This window comes from Trachurus trachurus, assembly GCF_905171665.1.
Source record: "Trachurus trachurus genome assembly, chromosome: 14".
Classification (NCBI taxonomy): Eukaryota; Metazoa; Chordata; class Actinopteri; order Carangiformes; family Carangidae; genus Trachurus; species Trachurus trachurus.
In genome coordinates, this window is record NC_139903.1 from 16,662,549 (window position 1) to 16,682,000 (window position 19,452).

Below are 19,452 nucleotides of genomic sequence, written 5' to 3' on the forward strand. Positions count from 1 at the left end.
GCATGTTGAGAGGACTATTTAAAGCAACAGGGATTAAGAGGCAACAGCAAAACACCAAATTCTTGATTGCATGGCTCATGACACTGCCAAGGAAACAAAGTCAGTGTATGATTTTAATGTTATTCCTTTTATTTCAAAGTTTTGTCTCTGAGAATAGAAAAACTAGTGTAAATCTACCGCACTATCCCTCTACTGGTACTTGTGCTTCATATGTGGATAAAAAAAATCAAGGAAAAAACAGCAGGAAGTGTTTTTAGCAAGGAGTATCTATCTATCTATCTATCTATCTATCTATCTATCTATCTATCTATCTATCTATCTATCTATCTATCTATCTATCTATCTATCTATCTATCTATCTATCTTTACAGATTAGTGTTCATTGTACATAGAATAATTAGGTATGGTTTAATTAGATTTCGTGAAAAGTGTAATTATATAACATTGGATCTGAGTATGATTATATAATATTGGCTAATTTCTGTCAGGGTTGTCATCATAGTAGTTGACAGTGAGAATTAGCCTCGACACATCAATACAACAGCATCCTCCACGCCATTGGTCGCCAAAAGTCGTGCATGGTCACGTGAGTGAATAATGGTATTAGGCAGCATGCTGAGCCAATGGCCTGCCCCATCACCTGACCGCTATTTGAATACTGATGCTCCCTCTGCCGCCACATTGGTGCGCCTTCCTGTGTTTGTTGTGTCTGACATTGTCTGCGTGGGGAAATCGCCACCCACGGTTGGTAAAAAAGAATTATCTAACCCGGCCCGGACGACTCCCGGAAAATGTCCTCCCTGCTGAAGCCGTTTTCGGTGTGTGAGGGTCCGTGCGAGAGCAGCGGAGTCAGGAGAGGATGCGCGAGCTCGCCTGCACACCAGCAGCCTCCGCTCCAGCGCCTGAGCGCCGCGGCGGGGCTGGGCGCTCTGCCGGCCCATCAGCTCTCGTACACGGCGAGGAGGAACCTGGCGGCTGCTGCAATCGGAGGGAGGAAAATGACGCATCCTGGGAAGGCTATCCTCGCAGGTTGATTTTTCTTTTCTTTTTCTTTTTCTTTTTCTGTTTTTTTTTTTTTGCAACGCAAATATTTCCCTCCATCATAGCCGCCCATTGCTTTCTGCACAGCCTAATCTCAGTCTGTCGCACATTAAAGCTGCCCATGCAGAACTGGGTCAAAACGCATCCAGCCGTCAGCGATGCTATAGCTCGTGCATGTAGTGGCATGTCTCTTCTGTATTTATGGTTCACTAGGCCTGAGAACTATTTATTTGGATTAATCTAAATTATCTATAAGGAAGCTTGAAGGTTTAAGCTGTGCACTGAATGTAGGGTGGTGCAGCCATCAGCCATTCTTTCAGTTCATCACAGGTACTGCTGTATGATCACATCACAACAGCATTTAATCAAAAATAAAGATCCTGTGAGCCAGCAGAGATCCAGCATCAGCATCACTGCAAATAATGCATTTAATCTTTTTTTTCATGCTGAAATAGAAAATGTGGCAAGTTGTCATCCTGCTCTCAGAATATTCAAGAACAATTCAGCACAGTGAGTCAACAAATCCTGACAGCGGTGTTTCTCCTCCCATTCAGGAGGGATAGCCGGAGGGATCGAGATCCTCATCACCTTCCCCACAGAGTATGTCAAGACCCAGCTGCAGCTGGACGAGAGGGCCAACCCTCCTCGATACAGAGGGATCGGTAGGTCACTGGGACTTGTGTGACTGCTGACATGGCTGCAGATTTGTGTGCTAGTCCTCTGCTGGGTTACTCACACCTGGATGCTCTGTGTGTGCAGGCGACTGTGTGAAGTTAACCGTGCAGGATCACGGGCTCAGAGGGTTGTATCGAGGTCTCAGCTCCCTGCTCTATGGATCGATACCCAAGTCTGCAGTGAGGTGAAGATGCACATGTTACATACAGTTGTATTTATTTAATGTAAAAAAAAAAAAAACACATGTATGATCATGATTACATGTAAAAAAAAAAAAAAAACCCAAAAAACACAACAAAACATAATAGAGCTGCAGCAGAAAAACACATTGTTTTGGTTCATAGCATTTGACTGATGTCAAAGCAGTGACTCAGCATTTCAAGGTGCTTCAGTTAAAGGCAGAGAAATGTGTAGTGCTGCAACTAAGGATTATTGTTACTAATTATATTCTACTATTGAATAATCACTCAGTGAAAAAATGGTCATGACATCAAATTCCTAGAACTCAAGCTGATCTCATCAAATGTGGTACAGTGTCCAGAGATCCCTCAGCAAATTTGCGGAATTGGAGCCATCAAATGTTTGCTGGTGCTGATTCATCTTCTCTCAGTCAACTAACAAATTTGTCAGCCATATCACTACTACTGAGATGAGACGTTGCTGCTTAATGTGTTTTAAAGTTTGTTTTGTTTTCTTCCTCTTCCCCTGCAAGTGTTTTGCCAGGCCAACACTGTAAATAAGAATTTTGTTCCTAATGTTTTGCCTGGTAAAATAGTATTATTATTATTTTGACCATCATTATTCTTGACTGTCACCTTCAGGTTTGGCACGTTTGAGATGCTCAGTAACCCAATGCGAGATGCTACAGGTCGACTAGATAACACACGGAGTCTCCTGTGTGGGTTAGGGGCAGGGATAGCAGAGGCCGTGGTCGTTGTTTGTCCCATGGAGACGCTCAAGGTCGGTGAAGCTCAGTGTTCTTGCTTCTTGCACCTTTTACTGTAGGAAGTCGTTTCTATGTCTGTTACATCAACATCGTAAAAAATGGTCCCTCCCTTCTCCTCCAGGTCAAACTGATCCATGACCAGTGTTCCCTCCGACCCCGTTACAGAGGCTTCTTTCATGGAGTCAGTGAGATCATCAGAGAGCAGGGTAAGAGTCCAGGATGAACTAATGTGATCTGAGAGGACTCATATTTACATTTCCAATCAGAATGTGTGTGAAACCTAACACGATTGTCTCATTCAGGTGTGAGGGGGACGTATCAAGGTCTGACAGCGACTGTGTTGAAACAAGGGACCAATCAGGCGATTCGATTCTACGTGATGAACCTGCTGCGCAATTGGTACAAAGGTGAGAAAGTCTGTGTACTGCAAAACAATCCGATGTTGCTGTCCTTTCCCTGTCCTGTGACTGATGCATTTTCCTCTTATCTCTTCCACTCTCCGTGAATGTAATTTATGGATTCGGCCTCACAGGGGACGATCCCAGACGAGAGATGCACCCAATTGTCACAGCGATGTTCGGGGCGACGGCCGGTGCTGCCAGTGTTTTTGGAAACACGCCTCTTGATGTGGTGAAGACCAGGATGCAGGTAGGAAGCTGACCCTCTCATCTGACATTAAGATGTTTTTTTTTCGATATACCAAACTCTAGGCTAAAAACAAGAGGTGGTCGAGCCTTTGCGGTGACAGCTCCAAAACTTTGGAACAATTTGCCATTGTGTGTTAGAACAGCTCCAACATTAGACAATTTTAAATCCCTGCTAAAAACTTACCTCTTCTCCTTGGCTTTTAACAGTTGATTGTTTTTATCATCATGGTTCTTATTGTTTCTAGATTAATGTATATTTTATTGCTTCTTTATCAAATGTATTTATCCTTTTCAATTGTATTTATTTGTTATTGTTAAGCACTTTGACTTTACTTGACTTTTAGGGGTTGGAGGCCCACCGCTACAAAAACACAGTGGACTGTGCCTTCCAGATCCTGAAGCATGAAGGGCCACAGGCGTGAGTAAACCTCGATCCTCGCTTTGTTCTGCTTTGGTTTCCACTGCTGCAGATAAACCAATCGAACCTCATCCCTCTCCCCTGCAGCTTCTACAAAGGGACAGTTCCCAGGCTGGGCCGTGTCTGCTTGGACGTGGCCATTGTCTTTGTCATCTATGAGGAGGTGTTCAAACTACTCAACAATGTGTGGAAGACCCAGCAGTAGGACCCTGCACGATGGCAGAGGTCCAGAGGGAAGCACAGACCAGTGCCTCATGCTACGCACAACTCAACACCTCTATTCTAGCTCATTCTAGCTCTGTGCGTCAGCCCGGAGCAGATGACACTTCATCTTGACCAGTTTCCACTCATCAAATAAATTGATTTGCAGGCCTTGTCTAAACACAGTGATAAAACGAAGGGAGAGTGGCTAGTTGCAGAAAACAGCTCAGTTTTGCATCTCTCAGCTTTCTCTTCTGTAGTTGTCAGACTTAGAAATAAAGGGGGATCATTTTATTTTGAAGGACAGGAAAAATACAAAAGTGAAATGAAGTAGTAGTGCTGTGTTGTCCTGTGCACCTGGCCCGACTTTTAGACTCAGCCTCTTGAGTCTTATTACCAGAAACATAATCATACAGTATTTGTAGAAGAAGCACAGACAGGTATTAATAACCAAAGGCTTAAATTAGAAAGGGAATGAAAACGAAACAATAAAAAAAAAAAACTTGTGTAGGTTAAAAAAGAGATATGTATGTCTTAGGTTTCTATGACTATTGTTACTGTACACGTTGTAGAGTGAACACTTTGTACCGAAACCATAAATGTGTCTTCTGATTCACTAAGTACTTACTATCCTGAGGGAAGAATGGAGATGTTACTGGACGCAAACAGCTGCAGTACTTTAAAATGTCTGTGCAGTACTTCAACACATTGTGGTGTTGTATTTGCTTCCTTGACTGTGCTCGTGATAGACAGATACTGTTCATTGTGCATTTTACGGCTGCTGCCGAGTACGCCTGCATGATTCTTGAATTGGCATCTGTCCTGTTGCACCATGCTGCTGCTGCTGCTGCTGCTGACAGTGGCTGGCAGGTTTGTCGAGGCCACACAGACTGGTCTGGGGTCAGTACCTCTCCTGCTGGAAGTTTTTAACCCGACACAAGTAACCATTAAGCACATATTGTAGGAGACAAACTCATATGTAGCACAAAACTTCACGTGCAGTCTTAAGAGTAGGAGATATGAGTCAGTTTGGTAGTGGGGGGGGGGGGGTTGTGAGCTCATTGTTGCCATTCTAAGGAAACTACAACATTTTCTACATGATTCACAGGGAAAAGGTGTCTGACTTCTCTGCAGCAGCATTAGAAGGCTTTGTTTGGGAATATGTGACCTGTAATCCTTGGTTCACATCCCCAGTCATTTCAGAATAGCTGCTGAATTCACTTCCTCTCATGTCCAACTGTGTAAGCCATATGACTTCAATGCACTTGAGTGGTTTTTCTTGCATTTACTGATGCACCCGTAAAGCAGACTTTGTTCTAGTCAGATATTATGTCACTTTATTATTCTTTACCTCAAACTAACCAGCTTTGCGAGCTATTTGTGCACTAACTGATGAAGTTGTTGTTAATTAACCGTATTGGAAGGCAGTCATCTCTAATGTAGTTTTTATAAAGACTTAGAAGGGGAAAGCAGATATGTCAGAGGCTCGATAACAAAACAAGTAGTTAAACAAGGCTTGGTTTGGATCTAACCAGTTACAGAGGCCTTTGACTCCTCTTTGCCAAACTACTTCTATCTATCTACTATCTCCAATCTGATATCCCTGATAAAACAATCTTTATTAAATATTGCACCAAGAGCATCAGAACACTGTTTAATTTTTTGTTTAGATTTTTTCTTTTTCTTTCATTCACAAGCGCACATTCCCATCATTTAGATCTATCTATCTTTCTATGTTTTCTGTTTTTTCACTAACATGCACGCAGCATCTGCATCCCATGGTACAGCAGATCCAGCTTGGAGCAACCGTTCACATTTCAGAGGCTTCTCTTTTCATATCAGACTGAAGGAATCATTTTGTGCTGAGGGAAAACTGACATTCGTTGGTATGAGAACAAAATCTTGTTAAAAAACATCAGTGCTCAGTATAATTTACATGCTCAGATGTGGAAACCTCTTATGAAATGTAACTACTGATCTCAATAAACTTGAGCTTAAAAAAGATGACTTGTGTGATGGGCTGTAGATACTGTAATGGGATGTATGTTTGTGTTGATGTGGATGAGAACACTAAAGTGAAAATACTCATGTCCCCTTTTAGTGCTGCTATTTATTTCCTTATAATTTTCTACACAGAAGCTGTCAATTAATCGGAAGTGGAGTAAAAACTGATGTAAATATTTATCTTGATTAAGTATTGACAAAGCCAGCTGAATAGAGAACAACATTTTAACTTTATTGGATTGACCAACCTGGTTGTTTCCAGGTGAGTCACATAGTTCAGGGCTGGTGACACTTTGGCTTCACTGCACAGGCAGACAGAGACAAAGTCAGCAGGCTGCTGCTTTGCTGAATGCAGGACAGAGGAGATTAAAGGCTGAAGGAGCAGGGCGAGCTCCGTCGGCATTAACATCACAGAGGGAAGTATTAGCGCCCACCTGTTGCCTCCCCAGTCCACCTGTCACCTACAGGATATAGTTCACCTACTGTGGCTTCAGGTGAAGAAGGGGACAAACGCCACATTGAGAAATGTGTTTGTTTTCCTGCCGCACGAGAACGTAGAATATACACTAAATTCATATATGGAAGAATTCGGTCATGTATTAATATTTAAATAGACAACCTTGTTTATGGTTTCTGCATCTGGGAGTACAATCTTTACATGTCAGCTCCCATGATGTGTACAAAACAGTATGTACACAACTGGAAACCCTTTCATAGCTCATAATTTGAGGTGCTAACACTGAAATACATGTTACAGTACAGCACAGCCTCGATTTGGAGTTTGGCATGAATTTATAAAAGTATCCTGTTTACATTTCCATTGAGCTTGACACCTTTACAGTCATTATCATTACCAGGGCTTCTGCATCATGACCAGACTGGTTCTTTGACACAATGCCACTTATGACAGACAGTGTGATAAAGCCAAATGGGGGATTGGGAGCAGTCTGGCCACTCGTGGTTCTTGACAGTAGAAGATGTGAATCGTCTGCCAACGTTAGGACGGAGAGCAGAGGTGTGGTTATCTCCTCCATCTGGAAATGGACAAACAAAGCCAAGGGGGTTAGTTGTGAGGAAACACAAGTATATAGTAGCTGGTAAATGGATAAAAAAGGCCTCTTGGCGTCACTCACATTCTGAGGCATTTGTCTTTCCCACCACTGGCCACTCTTTGTCCATCAGGACTCCAGTCCACTGCAAAAACCTACACGCGCAACACACAAACAAAGCGATTAGGGAAGGAAAACAACATTTTCTATATCATGTAGTGAATCTTGTGTCCTTTTTTCCTTCACTTCACCTCATCAGCGTGACCAGGCAGGTCCATGTTAAGCTTTCCGGTCTTAATGTCCCAAACTTTCAACGTGCTGTCGCTGCTGCCGCTGACCAGCAGCCTGCTGTCTGCTGACCAGGCCACCTGATACACAGACGCCACATGGCCTCGCAGAGACAACAAGTACCTGTGGGTAGGTTGACAGAGAAACATTTCAGGCTCACAGCACCATCACGTGGACAACAGCAGTACTACACACATATTACGGTATACATAACAGCTTGTGTAATAGTGGACATTGTTGTTTACAGTTTCACTTACTTTCCGGTGCGTCCGTCCCAGATTTTGATGGACTTGTCAAACGAGGCCGAAGCGAGGAGCCTGGTGTCCGGGGAGAAGAGCACTTCGTTGACCAGAGCGCTGTGGCCGGTCATCCTGGCCACAGGCTTCTTCTCTTCTGCAGGGTTCCACATGAACAGGGTGAAATCATCTGAGCCAGACACCAAACGCTCTGGAGCCGAACCCTGCAGCAGAAGAGCAGGAGTAAGGCCATATACAAGGAGGAAATAGACTCAAACACATCACTACCTGCCAATATAACATTACTTACCCTGACTTTATTATATCTCTGCAGGGCGTTCTCCTTTATCTCTTCCACTGAGGGGTTAAAAAAAGTGTTGTTACATTTCATTTCATTTCATAACCTTTATTTAAACTCGGAGATATATTAAGGAGTAACCTCATTTACAATATAGCCGAGATGAAACACAAAACATATAAGGACAGAAGACAAGACATTTGAAACATACAAAAGCATAACCTACGTGTAGTAACCAGATAGTTACTGCATATGTAGTATAGGCATTGAGTATTCTGTCATGTATTTTCCTATATGTAGTAACCAGATAGTTATTACATAGTAGCCAGACAGTTATAGTGATTTGTTTAATGAATCCTGTTCCTTAATACTATGTATTGCTGATGCCCTATGATGTGAGCACTAAGAACTGACTATATCATGAGCACTAACTACCTTGTGTCATCGCAAATGTGTGTTATTGTCTTACAAATGTATATTTATTAATGTGTACCGGATGTGTCTTTGGTATTTTACTTCATTGTTGCTCTTTTTAAAGGTTGCCCTTTACAATCAGGCAGAGGGACTGGCGATGAAAACTAGCTTCTTTTTTTTTAGCTAACTCGGGTGCATTTACATTTGTTTTTTTACAATGTTTTATTAATGTACATTGTCCCTTGTCAAATAAATTAAACTAAACTAAATTAACATAGTTAAGTTAAAGGTGACAAGGGTAAATTGAAACACAAGTGTAGTTAAAAGCAGGAGCAGTTAGAGGTAAAATAAGATGAAAACCAAACGTGTTTCTCAGATGGTTTGTTTATCAGACCCTAATTGACCAGATGAGAACAAGACTTACATGATCCGCTGAGGTCCTGCAGGTTGACGGTGGCAGTTGCCGGTTCAAAAGCGCCGGTGCGCAGGACGTAGTCTGTGCTGAGAGCCAGGGTGTTCACCCAGTGGGCGTGACCCTGCAGAGTCCTGCACTGGACGCCCTGTATCCACAGATGGACGCAAACACATATTAAGACGCGCTTTGTCACAGAAATGTCTCCTCCATCTCGTACACATATACACACACACACACACACACACACACACTTACATCTTTGGCTCTCCAGACTTTGACCGTTCTGTCCTGAGAGGACGTGTACAGAAGTCCATCTCCTCCCCACTTCACACAGGTGACTGACTGAGTGTGTCCAGTCAGGATCTTCTCACAGCGTCCCAACACTGTGTCCCAGATACGTATCGAGGCGTCCTTAGAGCTGCTGGCTAAGTACCGACACTCTGAGTTACTGAAAGAGAGAGGGACGGGCCAATCAGAGACACAGGAAATCAAGACACAATGATTAAAATAAGAATACAAACAAAAGTCATTACATCACATGTAGGTGGGTCCTAACTTGATCTGTAACTCAGTGCATAGTCTTTTGCCAATAACCATAAAATTCATTAGCTCATTAATGACCGATCACACAGGTGCTGCTGATAACATTTACAATGAGACAGCGATGACTCACAGATGTAGAGGTTCCCAGCAGAGCCACGTGATCCACTTGCTGTGTCCTGTCAATGTCTTCCCAATCTGCGCACCCGTCACTGGATCCCAAAGACAGATCTATAGGAACATCACCACAAAGAATACCACAATGTTTATTAGATTCATGTGAAAAACACAGATCAGACGCGTGTATGATGGAGACGTACCTGACTGTTTTTACATCCTGAAGCTAGTTTCTTGCCATCGGGTGACCAGGCGATGCTCAGTACCCAGTGTGTGTGTCCTTCAATAAAACAGAACACAGGTCAGCGCAACTGTGTCTAAAACCATCAAACCATTATCATTTGTCTTTCCACAGCAGGACTTCGTACCTCTGGCAGTGTGGTGGGGCGTCTCAGTTGTCAAGTCCCAAAATCGCACTGTGGTATCACCTGAACCACTGGCCAGATATCTAAAGAAAACAAGGACAAATTATTTAAATGTATGTCTAAAGCTACCAATAATAGAAACCGGCACTCAAGTCTGAAAACGTATGCAAATTGTATTTGGCGAATACATTTCAGACGTGAGTGCTGGTTTCTATACATTTTTTGTGTTATATTTTTTACCATGCATCCAGACCTGTTGATATTAATCTTTTGGAGTTGTGCAGCTGTTTTCCACATTTTTTTTTAACTACCATTGGATGTTTTCTTAAAGCACAATGTCCAGTTCATCCTTAACGCTGTTTTATCATAATGGCTCACTAATAAATCAGAGCAAAAGAAAGCATGTATAAAAGTTACTCACTTGCCCGTGGGGCTGAAGGCGGTTGAGATGACGGCTTCTGTGTGTCCCTGTAGTGTGCTGGTGCAGCGGGCCACAGCCCGAACCCTGAACACAGCCTGAGGCTGGTACACAACTGGCAGGACCTGCTCTGTCTCGACCCCGAGAGCCTTCACACAAGACCCCAGACTAGACACCACCTCAGCCTCTCCACGCACAAAAAAAGCCAGTGGTATTGGCTCTTCCTGCAGTGAATAAAAAACAAAACTGAGATATATTCACTAGACTTTAAATTTCAGCTTTATATGACAAGTTGATGTGTCTACAATGACCAAGAGTTAAAACAGAGAGAAATCAATGGTCTATATATATCCTACAGAGACATCACCTCTCTAATTCCCAGCCATATGGCTATAACCTCATTCATATTTACATTGTAAATGCCCATTAACATGTAGGCTACTGTCCCATTTCTTAAATACATAAATTGAAAGACTACACTAAGTGGTATTGTCATGGTAGTATACATTGCATAGTGTCTACAGATTATTACCTGCAAAAGTGTGAAACAACTGGATGAATTTAAAGGAAAAGATCCATGTCACAGCTTGAATTCTAGGCTACATGTTTGTTCTGTAATGTCAGCTGATTACCTTTTGCAGCAGTGCATTGCAGACCAGCTGTAGTTTGTCTGGAGTGATGTCCAGGGGCACATCAAAGGGTGACCCCAGAACCTCCCCTTCCTCATCCTGAAACTGGATCAGGAGCCGCTCCACGTCCTCACTCATCTTCTGTGTGGTTTGGATCTAAATCTAACAAAGAAGAAACTTTACATAAATGTAGTTATAAACATGTGGTGCGCACATTATTTACATTGGGTAAATAACGTTTTGTTTTCCATAGTGTTGGAGAAATGCACATTATAACGTTATTTCTGCTGGAGCATATACACACAAGTGGGCCCGATGATTTTTACTTGCAGTTTATGTGTGTATCCAGCGAGGTGCTGTCATTTCTCAGTTGTCTTGAAGGCAGCATTATGGCTAGCTAAACTTTACGTTACCCGATGCAGTCCGTTGACTCCATAGACTGTAAAAAGAATGGACGTAGCGTCCGTGACGTCACCCATTGGTTTGGAGGAGTCTGTTTTGTGCCGCTACTACGGGGGTTTGAGCCGCGCCATGTTGGATTCTACTTGCCATATTTGGAGCGGTGCGGCCGTTGGCCGGCCGAGAGCCCGCCCACTGGCCTCGTAGCAGCGGTCGCCGGACCTGTCACTCAACGGTTCTGCGCCCTGATTGGCCAGAACTTTAAACCTAATAACAGTAAAACGGTAGAGTTTAAAAAAAATTCACCCCCCTCAGAGTGTGTGCGGGGGTAGAAACTATCGATTGAGACCAAAAAAATAAAATGTACCAGGCTGTAAATATGTTTTTTTAAGCTGTAAAATCGGCTATTTTAACATGGGGCTCAATTGGAGTTGCTCCCTTCTGGAGCCAGCCCCCAGCGACAGCCGGGGGGATTGCAGCTTTTTGAACGCGGAAGTGAGCTTCACTTCTCAGACCGACAACTGCCCCCTTGGTTGACTCACTATTAATGTTTAAAACAGGACATGGAGCAGCACACAGCAGAGACGTGTTATTGTTACGATCTGGACCAAATCGCACCAACCTAAAATTAGCTGTTGAGCAGTTTACACTCAGTTAGCCTGCTAGTTTAACCAGTCAGTCCTGTGAACCAATAGAGCTAACTCGGCTAGCCTGCTGTTTAACTAGCGCTCTGAACACCCATTTCTTTTTAGCAGCGATCGCGGGACAACGAGACAACAAACAGATGTTTATCCACCTCTGTCCAGTTTTATATGACACAATACTGACACATATACATGTTAAAACTTTACCTTCAGTGGGGTAACGATGTGTTGAACTCCTCCACGTGTGGAACAGCCAGAGAGTCTTTAAATGGAAAGATAAACCAGGAAGCTGAAGTTGTCGAAATGCATTATGGGAGAGTGGAGTGAAACAGTTTCTCGCTGGATTGTTTTACTCATCTTCATTTTTGTAATATTTCGGTAAATTATAAGTTATAAACGAATTCTTTCAATCTATTTGAATTACAGACATCAAACACCCCCTAAACTGATGGATGGAACAGGAAAAATTATGTTTCCTGTACTTTTTTTTTTCAGCATGTCCCATTAGATGTGCAACAAATATTGATGAATAACTTTGATACTGAAGAAAAAATTATGGTGATTTTCAAGCAAGCTGATCCCTTTGGTTATTTAACAGACTGAGTCATAATTTCCCCCCTCATGCCTTGCTCCCCTGCAAAATGAAATGTGACAGAATATTGTTGAAAACTGTTAAGATTAGCTAATAGAGTTTTTGGTATCTCAAATGTATGTAGTTTATATGGAGAAAATGGGACCATAACGTTATCTACAATCTCCAAAACAGACAAAGGGCTAATACTGATTTTCATGAGAGGGGCTAAATCTTGTTATCAAGAGTAAAACTCTGCTATCATGTTTTAAAAAGTGACCACCATGGCAGATAAATGTGAAGGGCATCTCCAGCACTTTCCCATTACCACAATAAAACCAATGGCTTAATCCCAATAAACATGTTGATTGTGTATTGTTACTGCTGTGATATAATTCACTATATTAATTTATAAATCAAATACCTACATAACTCCACAAAAAAAAACACCCACACATCAGAATATTTTGACACTTGTTCTTTTCTTTGACCACAATCATAATTTTTGCATTGAAAGAGAAAATACATCATGTATTGTTCAAACGTGAAATTACAGTCAAGAAGTTGAGAGTCAGATAGATAAATAATTCATTGAAATCTTTTAACATCCAGGTTAAATTCAAAATATAATCGTACTATGATTCGGTTCACTGTCTCCGGGTCTGTCATGATACACATTAGACTTATATCACTGCATATACATTACATTACACGTTTGTTATAAAGCAATGACTCTGTGTACAAGTTCACATTAGCACCCACATCTGACATTAAATATTCTTGGAGGGATTCATGTGTTCTTTATATTTAAAATCTTTCTTCCATCTTCATCATTTCACCTTAAGACACTTGGGTCCAACTGGGCTGGTGCAAATAACTGACAGAGAGTATTTAGCACAACATAAAATCTTCAACACAACAGTTCCCCATGACTGATTTTTCTTATATGTATTGCACTGCTCTCTGCGTTGGCACTAATGGGACAAAACCAAAACATAAAAATGTATTTTCACATATGACTTGACCAGCAGCAACTTATTTACCTGCACTACTGTCAAAAAAACAAATTGATGCACGTATTTTGTTGTTAAAGCTACTTGGTAATTTGGCATATTTATCCCTGTATTTTCTGCTCTGTCAAAAAGGTCTGTGGTGCCCGACTACAGCGATACATTTTTTTGTGTGGAGAAACTGCTGCAGCAAGATTGAATCTGACTTAAGGTGGATTCCTTAAAGGCAAAAATCGGCAACAACAAATTAAAGTTTCCAGTCCATGTGATGGGACAGTGTGGTGGGCCATTATTTAACGACTGAGTCAGTGTATCCAGTAGATGATGGAGTTGATCTTCAGGCATTTGGAAACCTGAAGAAGTTCTGTGTGAATTTGGAGGGGAGAAGAAGACAACGTGGTGCTGCAGTGAATTTGTTCTCATTTGTTGAGGCCGTTGATGTTGTCAGGAGCGAGGCCTTCCATCACGGCACGCTTTGACTCCAGGATCTGCAAGATCAAAACAAAGATGGTGTCGTTAAACTAATGAGAACCTACTGCCTTCTGAAAATATACGCAATGCAGGTACTCTGCCACCAATTCTATGTTCACAAAGTTTTTCATGGAAATGTGAACATTTAATTACATGTTTGTCACTGAGGTTGTGGTTAATGGTGGTGTACTGGACCACATTAAACTGAGAGATGTTGTTTTGTTCCACCCTCACATAAATTATGCTGAAGACAGCACATGTGTTCCCATGTCTAGATTTAACATACCAATGTTTTACCTGGAGTTTGCTTCAATCACCAACAGAAACTTTTTTGACAGTTTTCAGTCTAAGCTGAGTCTTCTTCTATTTCAGGCATTATCCAAATACAGACTGTTAATGAGGACTGACTGAAGTGTCTTAAAAAGATAACACATTCACCTTGAAGTGAAGCAACGATAATAAGGCGCTGAAAGATGATGAGGTTAAAAATATACAGTAATGTGGCAACCACACACTCACCTGGAAGTTAGCACTGAGGCCCACAATGCTTTGCATGTTTGTACTGTAGTAACCCAAAATGTACTGTCCACTGAGCAGAGGGATCTCATCCTTATCCACAGATATCTGCAACCAAAGCACACATACGGTATCTCTCTTAATCAAGTCTGCACTCATACTTCATTTAAACGATAGAAAGGCCCCACTTTCACTTTACCTGTATGACTTCATTTGTCTCTGGCAGCTCCTTCTCTCTGACCCACGCAAAGGTTTCATAGTCAGACGGACTCTTGAATCCCACCTGCAGGACATCAAACCTGTCAGTTAACATCTGTATTGTATTATACTGTTGTGTTGTTGTTGTTGTTGTTGTCAGTCCTATTACCTTGTACAGACCAATCCAATCCCATGTGGAGGACATGAAGTCCTCTTGGATGGTGTAAGTAAGAAGTGCATCCTGATCAGCGCTCCATACACCAACAGGAGAGATGTGCACCAGTGGTGTGTCGAAGTATTTTCTCAACTGTGGTAAAAAGTAAACTTCACTTAGTCAAGGTATTAGAATAACAGTGGGGAGCCTCTATATATTGGACCTACAGTTTTTTCAACAGTTAGTCTGCTGCTCTCACCTCCAGGCTGAAGGTTCCAATGACAGGCTTGTGGTCACTGACTCCGTAGCTCATATCACTGGTGTATTTATCCTGGGAGACAAGGATTGGATACTCATCCTGTCCATCATCAGTGGAGGTGGAAGCCTTCTCATCATCATCATCATCCTCAAACGGCAGGGTTTTGGGTTTGATGCGCCAGAGGATCCGATCTGTCCAGGCTGGTTTCCTCTTCTTGCCGCTGGGCAAAGTGAAGTCAAGTGTTGATACAGCAGGCTGGAGATGAGTTGACCTCCCTGTTTCTACAGTAATGCTTACCTGATACATCACACATCTGTTTGTGTGTAACCATCTCAACCAGACTAGTAATTCTTATTCTTGAGACGGAAACAATGAAATGATGCTGTTAAACAACAACACAAACCACACACGCGGATGCAGTGTTATGCATACAGTGTAGCATGCTGTGGAGAAATGATGCTTATTAGGAGTGAGCAACACCATCTAATTTAATATTACAGCATTAACATCTACACATTGACTATAAAAAGCAACACATACATTATGCAGGGGCCAACAGTGGGGTGCTGGTGCAGGAGGGAGCTGTCTCATGAATTTGCAGATGATATCTGAAATTCATCAAGGTTATTATATTAACTAAACCCCTTTCATTTATATCAGTGTCTCCAGTTATTTTGTGATTGTAAGTTTTAAGGATATAACCCAGTGGCGTGCACAGATTTTTGAAGGGCAGGGGCGGAAAGGAAAAAAAAGGGCACATATAGCACGTCCTCGCCACTGAAGAGGGCACTTCAGCACACGTTTTGGTCCCCATGAGGGCACTTTAGCACGTGTTTTGGCTTCGAAGAGGGTCCTTTAACGCGCATTTTGGCTCCCAGGGGGCACTTTAGCAAGCGTTTTGGCTCCTAGAGGGCACTTAAGCACACGTTTTGGCTCCTAGAGGGCACTTAAGCACACGTTTTGGCCCCCATGAGGGCACTTTAGCACGTGTTTTGGCTTCGAAGAGGGTCCTTTAACACGCATTTTGGCTCCCAGGGGGCACTTGCACGCGTTTTTCAACAATTGGGCCACGAGGGGGGGCGACTGCCACCCCTGCCCCCCCCTGTGCACGCCACTGATATAACCTAACCTATGTACAGCTTTACAGGGCAGTATCTATGGAGACACCCACCTTGGCGGGTCTAGCTCCCTGTACCAGGCCCCCAGCCAGACAGAGAGCAGCCCCCAGGTGAGGGAGGTGAGGAGGAAGAGGAGGGTGGTGCTGCAGCGCTGCAGGGGCCTGGGTCTGTACATGGTTAGGGGCAGCGCCACAGTGCTCTTTCTGAGAGAGACACATAACACGGTGCTAATGTCAGGGACAGGTATGACTCACAGAGACAGCTGCTCCCAGTTTCATCTATACACAGGGTTTTACAGCTTTGGCTGCTTTGGTTTTCTATTAACTGTGTCTCGGGGGTTTTCTTTCAATTAACAATATGGTGGCAGAAGCTTTGGGAGGACAGATGGTGCAGAGACTGAGACATAAAGGAATGTGGGGCATGCGACATAAAAGAAGTGATGTGTCTTACTTAAAACCAAACCATGTCTTTGGAGAGCTGTTCAAAATTCAGAGGGGAAGAAGACCACAGGTGAAGTTTGGGAAGTGAGTGTCCATGTCAGTGAGTAATATACTTGTTTGGAGCTCATGTTACCTGGTATCATAGGTGTCGGAGTTGCGGTCAAACTTGTAGCTGGGTTTAAAATTTAATGGCCCCTCCTCAAATTCCTGCAGAAACGGCTCCTTCTTCTTCATCATGAGGAGCTGCAAAAAATGAAACAAGTTAGCAGGTGTGCATGATAGTGTGTGTGTGTGTGTGTGCATGCACTGCTCATGTCCTCACATCACCTGGTCTTTGCTCCACAGCAAATTCAGGCGTCCGCTGTTAATGGACGAGCGGAGGAAGTGTAAGCCGTGGTCTGCAATGCGGAAGTTCAGGTCGCCAAAGCAGAACACCACCCTGTGAGAGGAGGGATGGATCCGCAGTTCACCTGCTGCACAACAATTTCACAGTGTAAATGTGCAGCCTATGTGTGTGTGTGTGTGTGTGTGTATGCTGACTTGTGGTCCAGGATATGTGGGGTGTCAGTGATGTCAAAGTCTTGCGCCTCCAGGATGTACTCCATCTCATCAACACGCTGCAGGGCGTAGTTCATGTGGGCAGCTAGGTGGCAGTTGAGGAAACACACCATGTGGCCATAGAAGGAAAAACGCACGGCCACTCCTCCTTTATTACCCTGACACAGACAAACAGACGGAGGAGGAATATAGTGGATGTTAAATTTAAGAAATGTTGTCTTCAATCTGATGATGTTTTTCCTTTTCCTTGGATTTTGGATTACACCATTTTGTCTTTCAAGTGTTTACCCCAGTGTACCAGTTTTGTCATTGAGCATTCTTTGTTTGTGAGTCCATTCAGTCAAAGCTGTTGCACGTTCCACTAAACAAACACAACAGGTCTTTCACATTGCATTTAAACTCCACAACAAACTGCTGCCAGTGGGATTCCTGCTTGGCAAGAGTTGGAGGGTGTGTGTTGTTGTTGTCTGCGAGGTTCGGTGGCTGAGCAGAGCTGCCGTTGTGATTTCTTACCCAGTATCCAAAGATGCCGGTGCGAATGTAGGTGGTCTGGATGTCTCTGATGTAGGGGAGGTGAATTTGTTTGGCAAAAACCAGCAGCAGCAAACCCTGCATCCTCACTGATGAGACCTAAACAGAGGGAGGTAGTGTTAGTTTATCCTCGTATGGATTTTGTATACTGTAGTGTAGGGATTCCCAAAATTTTCCATGCCAAGGCCCCCCGAATAGCATTAGCTTCTGTCCGGGGACCCATTTTGCAAACCCACTGAGATTGAGGCTTGATGTCAGGCACAAACTGCCAGGTCAACACAGTTTATGATGTCATGAATGATATTTTAACTGGCAAGCAATTAGAAAGATGAGCTTGATGGCAAATAAGGTTTTAATATGTTATATTACTGTAAATGGAAAACCACTGCTGTAGATCATAATCTGTCGTCTTTTACTTTATGACAATATGTTAACAGACAGACAAAACAAGATACGTATATTGCATTACAGATATAACCAAATATGAGCAGTTTTCAGAAGCCTTCAGGATGACGATATTTTTATTAGTTTAACTTCACAGGTTTCCTCACAATGTTATTTACACCACTCTACACATAGTACTGTTTCCCTCCGCTGCTCCCACCTTGACGAATCCTCTGGGTGCCAGTGTGTCCATGAAGAGGTGGCTCCAGGAGTCCTCTGCTAACAGGTCAGAGATGAACCTCACAGGGGTGGCGTTCACCTCCTGCAGTCTGACACACACACACACACCAACACCAATGCATGACAAATACCGGAACACATGCCAGCTTGTAATCCTGTGGCAAATCAAACTGCAGTCTCCATATGTTTTTGCTCCTCACCCAATCACATAGAGGTCTGTCGGGGGCTGGATGTCTAGTTGCAGCAGAGAGGTGACGTCTTCAGGAGGCTCTGCTGTGGCCACATTCCAGGTCACCATGTGGAGCCTGTCAGTGAATGTTTTTCCGGTCAATGACAGTACATTTAAATTAGATGACATGGCTAGAGACTACAGAAACACAGACGGCATGAAAAATGTCTAATTCTTCTGATGCTGAAAATCAAGTCAGCGAAAATAAGTATTACATTTTTCCCAGAGAGCTCAAACACTCCCTGCATGTGTGTGTGTGTTGTGTCTGTGCCCTCCTGTGTGTGCATGGCTACCAATGTGCATGTTGTCAACCTGAATGCATCTGTGGGCATGTAGCGTCCGCAGAGCTGAAACGCTTCGTCCAGCGTGCGCGACACTTCTTCGCTGGCTTCATCGTCAGAGCTCATGTCCTCTATGCAGGTCAGCAGCTGGGACAAACGCTGGCGGAGGAGCATCTTGGACCTTGAGCCTTGAGAAGCTGAGCTGCTCATGCTGTCTGAGCGCACACGTGGACTGTCTGTCAAGGGGTCCATCTTTGGAAAAAGGTCTCCGGGTGTAAGCTTTGTTGCTTTCTTCTTCTGTGTGTTGGTGAGGTTATTCAAGACTATTCAAATAAAATAAAAAAGATGCTATATTGCAGGGACTGTTGAGAAGAATCCAATGCACAGAATGGTTTTGCTTGATTCCCCCTCAGACTTTTCTGGTTGGTTTGATTGCAGCCATTTGATGCGAGAGGCCTTCACTGCTCAGGCCAGTGTGAGCAACAGGAGGCTTGTTAGTCAAATCTCTCTGCGTGTCTTTCAGGCAGCTTCTCTTTTAGGTCCTTTAAACTGACCAGAACGAAAAAAAAAAACCAAAGCCCAGAGAGAGATCCGTCTGTATTGTTGTGGTCCTTTCCGTGGCAGAGTCCAGTGTGGTCATGCAGCGATGGAGCAACAACTGACAAAGCCGTGGGGTCGACTCAGGAATGTGGGCAAGAATGAGTCCGATTTGGGCTATAATCGCTGGCATGTGAAAGTGTGCGTGTTT

The 19,452-nt window shown here is 43.2% G+C and overlaps 3 protein-coding genes across 4 annotated transcripts; 1 reads left to right on the top strand and 2 right to left on the bottom strand.

Annotated features, from left to right (window-relative positions):
- Nucleotides 1-638: 638 nt before the first annotated feature.
- slc25a1a (solute carrier family 25 member 1a) lies at nucleotides 639-4,667 on the top strand. The gene is made up of 9 exons (XM_083986176.1): nucleotides 639-1,029; nucleotides 1,596-1,703; nucleotides 1,801-1,900; nucleotides 2,538-2,676; nucleotides 2,784-2,868; nucleotides 2,965-3,069; nucleotides 3,195-3,310; nucleotides 3,654-3,727; nucleotides 3,815-4,667. The coding sequence occupies exons 1-9, from the start codon at nucleotides 792-794 to the stop codon at nucleotides 3,930-3,932; spliced, it is 1,083 nt and encodes a 360-aa protein (XP_083842302.1). The 5' UTR covers nucleotides 639-791; the 3' UTR covers nucleotides 3,933-4,667.
- A 1,428-nt stretch (nucleotides 4,668-6,095) lies between these two features.
- On the bottom strand, nucleotides 6,096-12,020 carry nle1 (notchless homolog 1). 2 transcript variants are annotated; one of them, XM_083986179.1, is made up of 13 exons: nucleotides 11,952-12,020; nucleotides 10,705-10,863; nucleotides 10,076-10,296; nucleotides 9,658-9,737; nucleotides 9,493-9,569; nucleotides 9,306-9,403; nucleotides 8,888-9,080; nucleotides 8,642-8,777; nucleotides 7,816-7,862; nucleotides 7,527-7,729; nucleotides 7,233-7,392; nucleotides 7,066-7,136; nucleotides 6,096-6,966 (listed from the first exon to the last, which is right to left on the bottom strand). In XM_083986179.1, exons 2-13 carry the CDS (start codon nucleotides 10,837-10,839, stop codon nucleotides 6,954-6,956), a joined length of 1,434 nt encoding a protein of 477 aa, XP_083842305.1. In that variant the 5' UTR covers nucleotides 10,840-10,863; nucleotides 11,952-12,020; the 3' UTR covers nucleotides 6,096-6,953. The 2 variants fall into 2 exon arrangements, with proteins under 2 accessions (XP_083842305.1, XP_083842306.1); XM_083986180.1 differs by having other exon boundaries at nucleotides 10,705-10,857; nucleotides 11,952-11,999.
- Nucleotides 12,021-13,744: 1,724 nt separating this feature from the next.
- Nucleotides 13,745-18,956, bottom strand: inpp5kb (inositol polyphosphate-5-phosphatase Kb; the record flags this gene model as incomplete). The annotated part of the gene is made up of 13 exons (XM_083986639.1): nucleotides 13,745-13,813; nucleotides 14,316-14,420; nucleotides 14,512-14,595; nucleotides 14,680-14,817; nucleotides 14,924-15,143; nucleotides 16,492-16,518; nucleotides 16,615-16,724; nucleotides 16,809-16,920; nucleotides 17,022-17,197; nucleotides 17,553-17,669; nucleotides 18,175-18,283; nucleotides 18,395-18,499; nucleotides 18,736-18,956. 13 exons carry the CDS (start codon nucleotides 18,954-18,956, stop codon nucleotides 13,745-13,747), a joined length of 1,593 nt encoding a protein of 530 aa, XP_083842765.1.
- Nucleotides 18,957-19,452: the final 496 nt, after the last annotated feature.

Bases quoted from the DNA above. Each gene is read 5' to 3' on its own strand.
- nle1 (XM_083986179.1), bottom strand. From the start codon at position 10,839: ATGAGTGAGGACGTGGAGCGGCTCCTGATCCAGTTTCAGGATGAGGAA. The intron at 10,297-10,704 runs GTAATCAGCTGA...TATTCACTGCAG, and splicing joins GCAATGCACTGCTGCAAAAG to GAAGAGCCAATACCACTGGC. The intron at 7,863-8,641 runs GTAAGTCTTGTT...TTAACCCCTCAG, and splicing joins GCAGGACCTCAGCGGATCAT to TGGAAGAGATAAAGGAGAAC.
- slc25a1a (XM_083986176.1), top strand. From the start codon at position 792: ATGTCCTCCCTGCTGAAGCCGTTTTCGGTGTGTGAGGGTCCGTGCGAG. The intron at 1,704-1,800 runs GTAGGTCACTGG...CTGTGTGTGCAG, and splicing joins TCCTCGATACAGAGGGATCG to GCGACTGTGTGAAGTTAACC. The intron at 2,869-2,964 runs GTAAGAGTCCAG...TGTCTCATTCAG, and splicing joins TGAGATCATCAGAGAGCAGG to GTGTGAGGGGGACGTATCAA.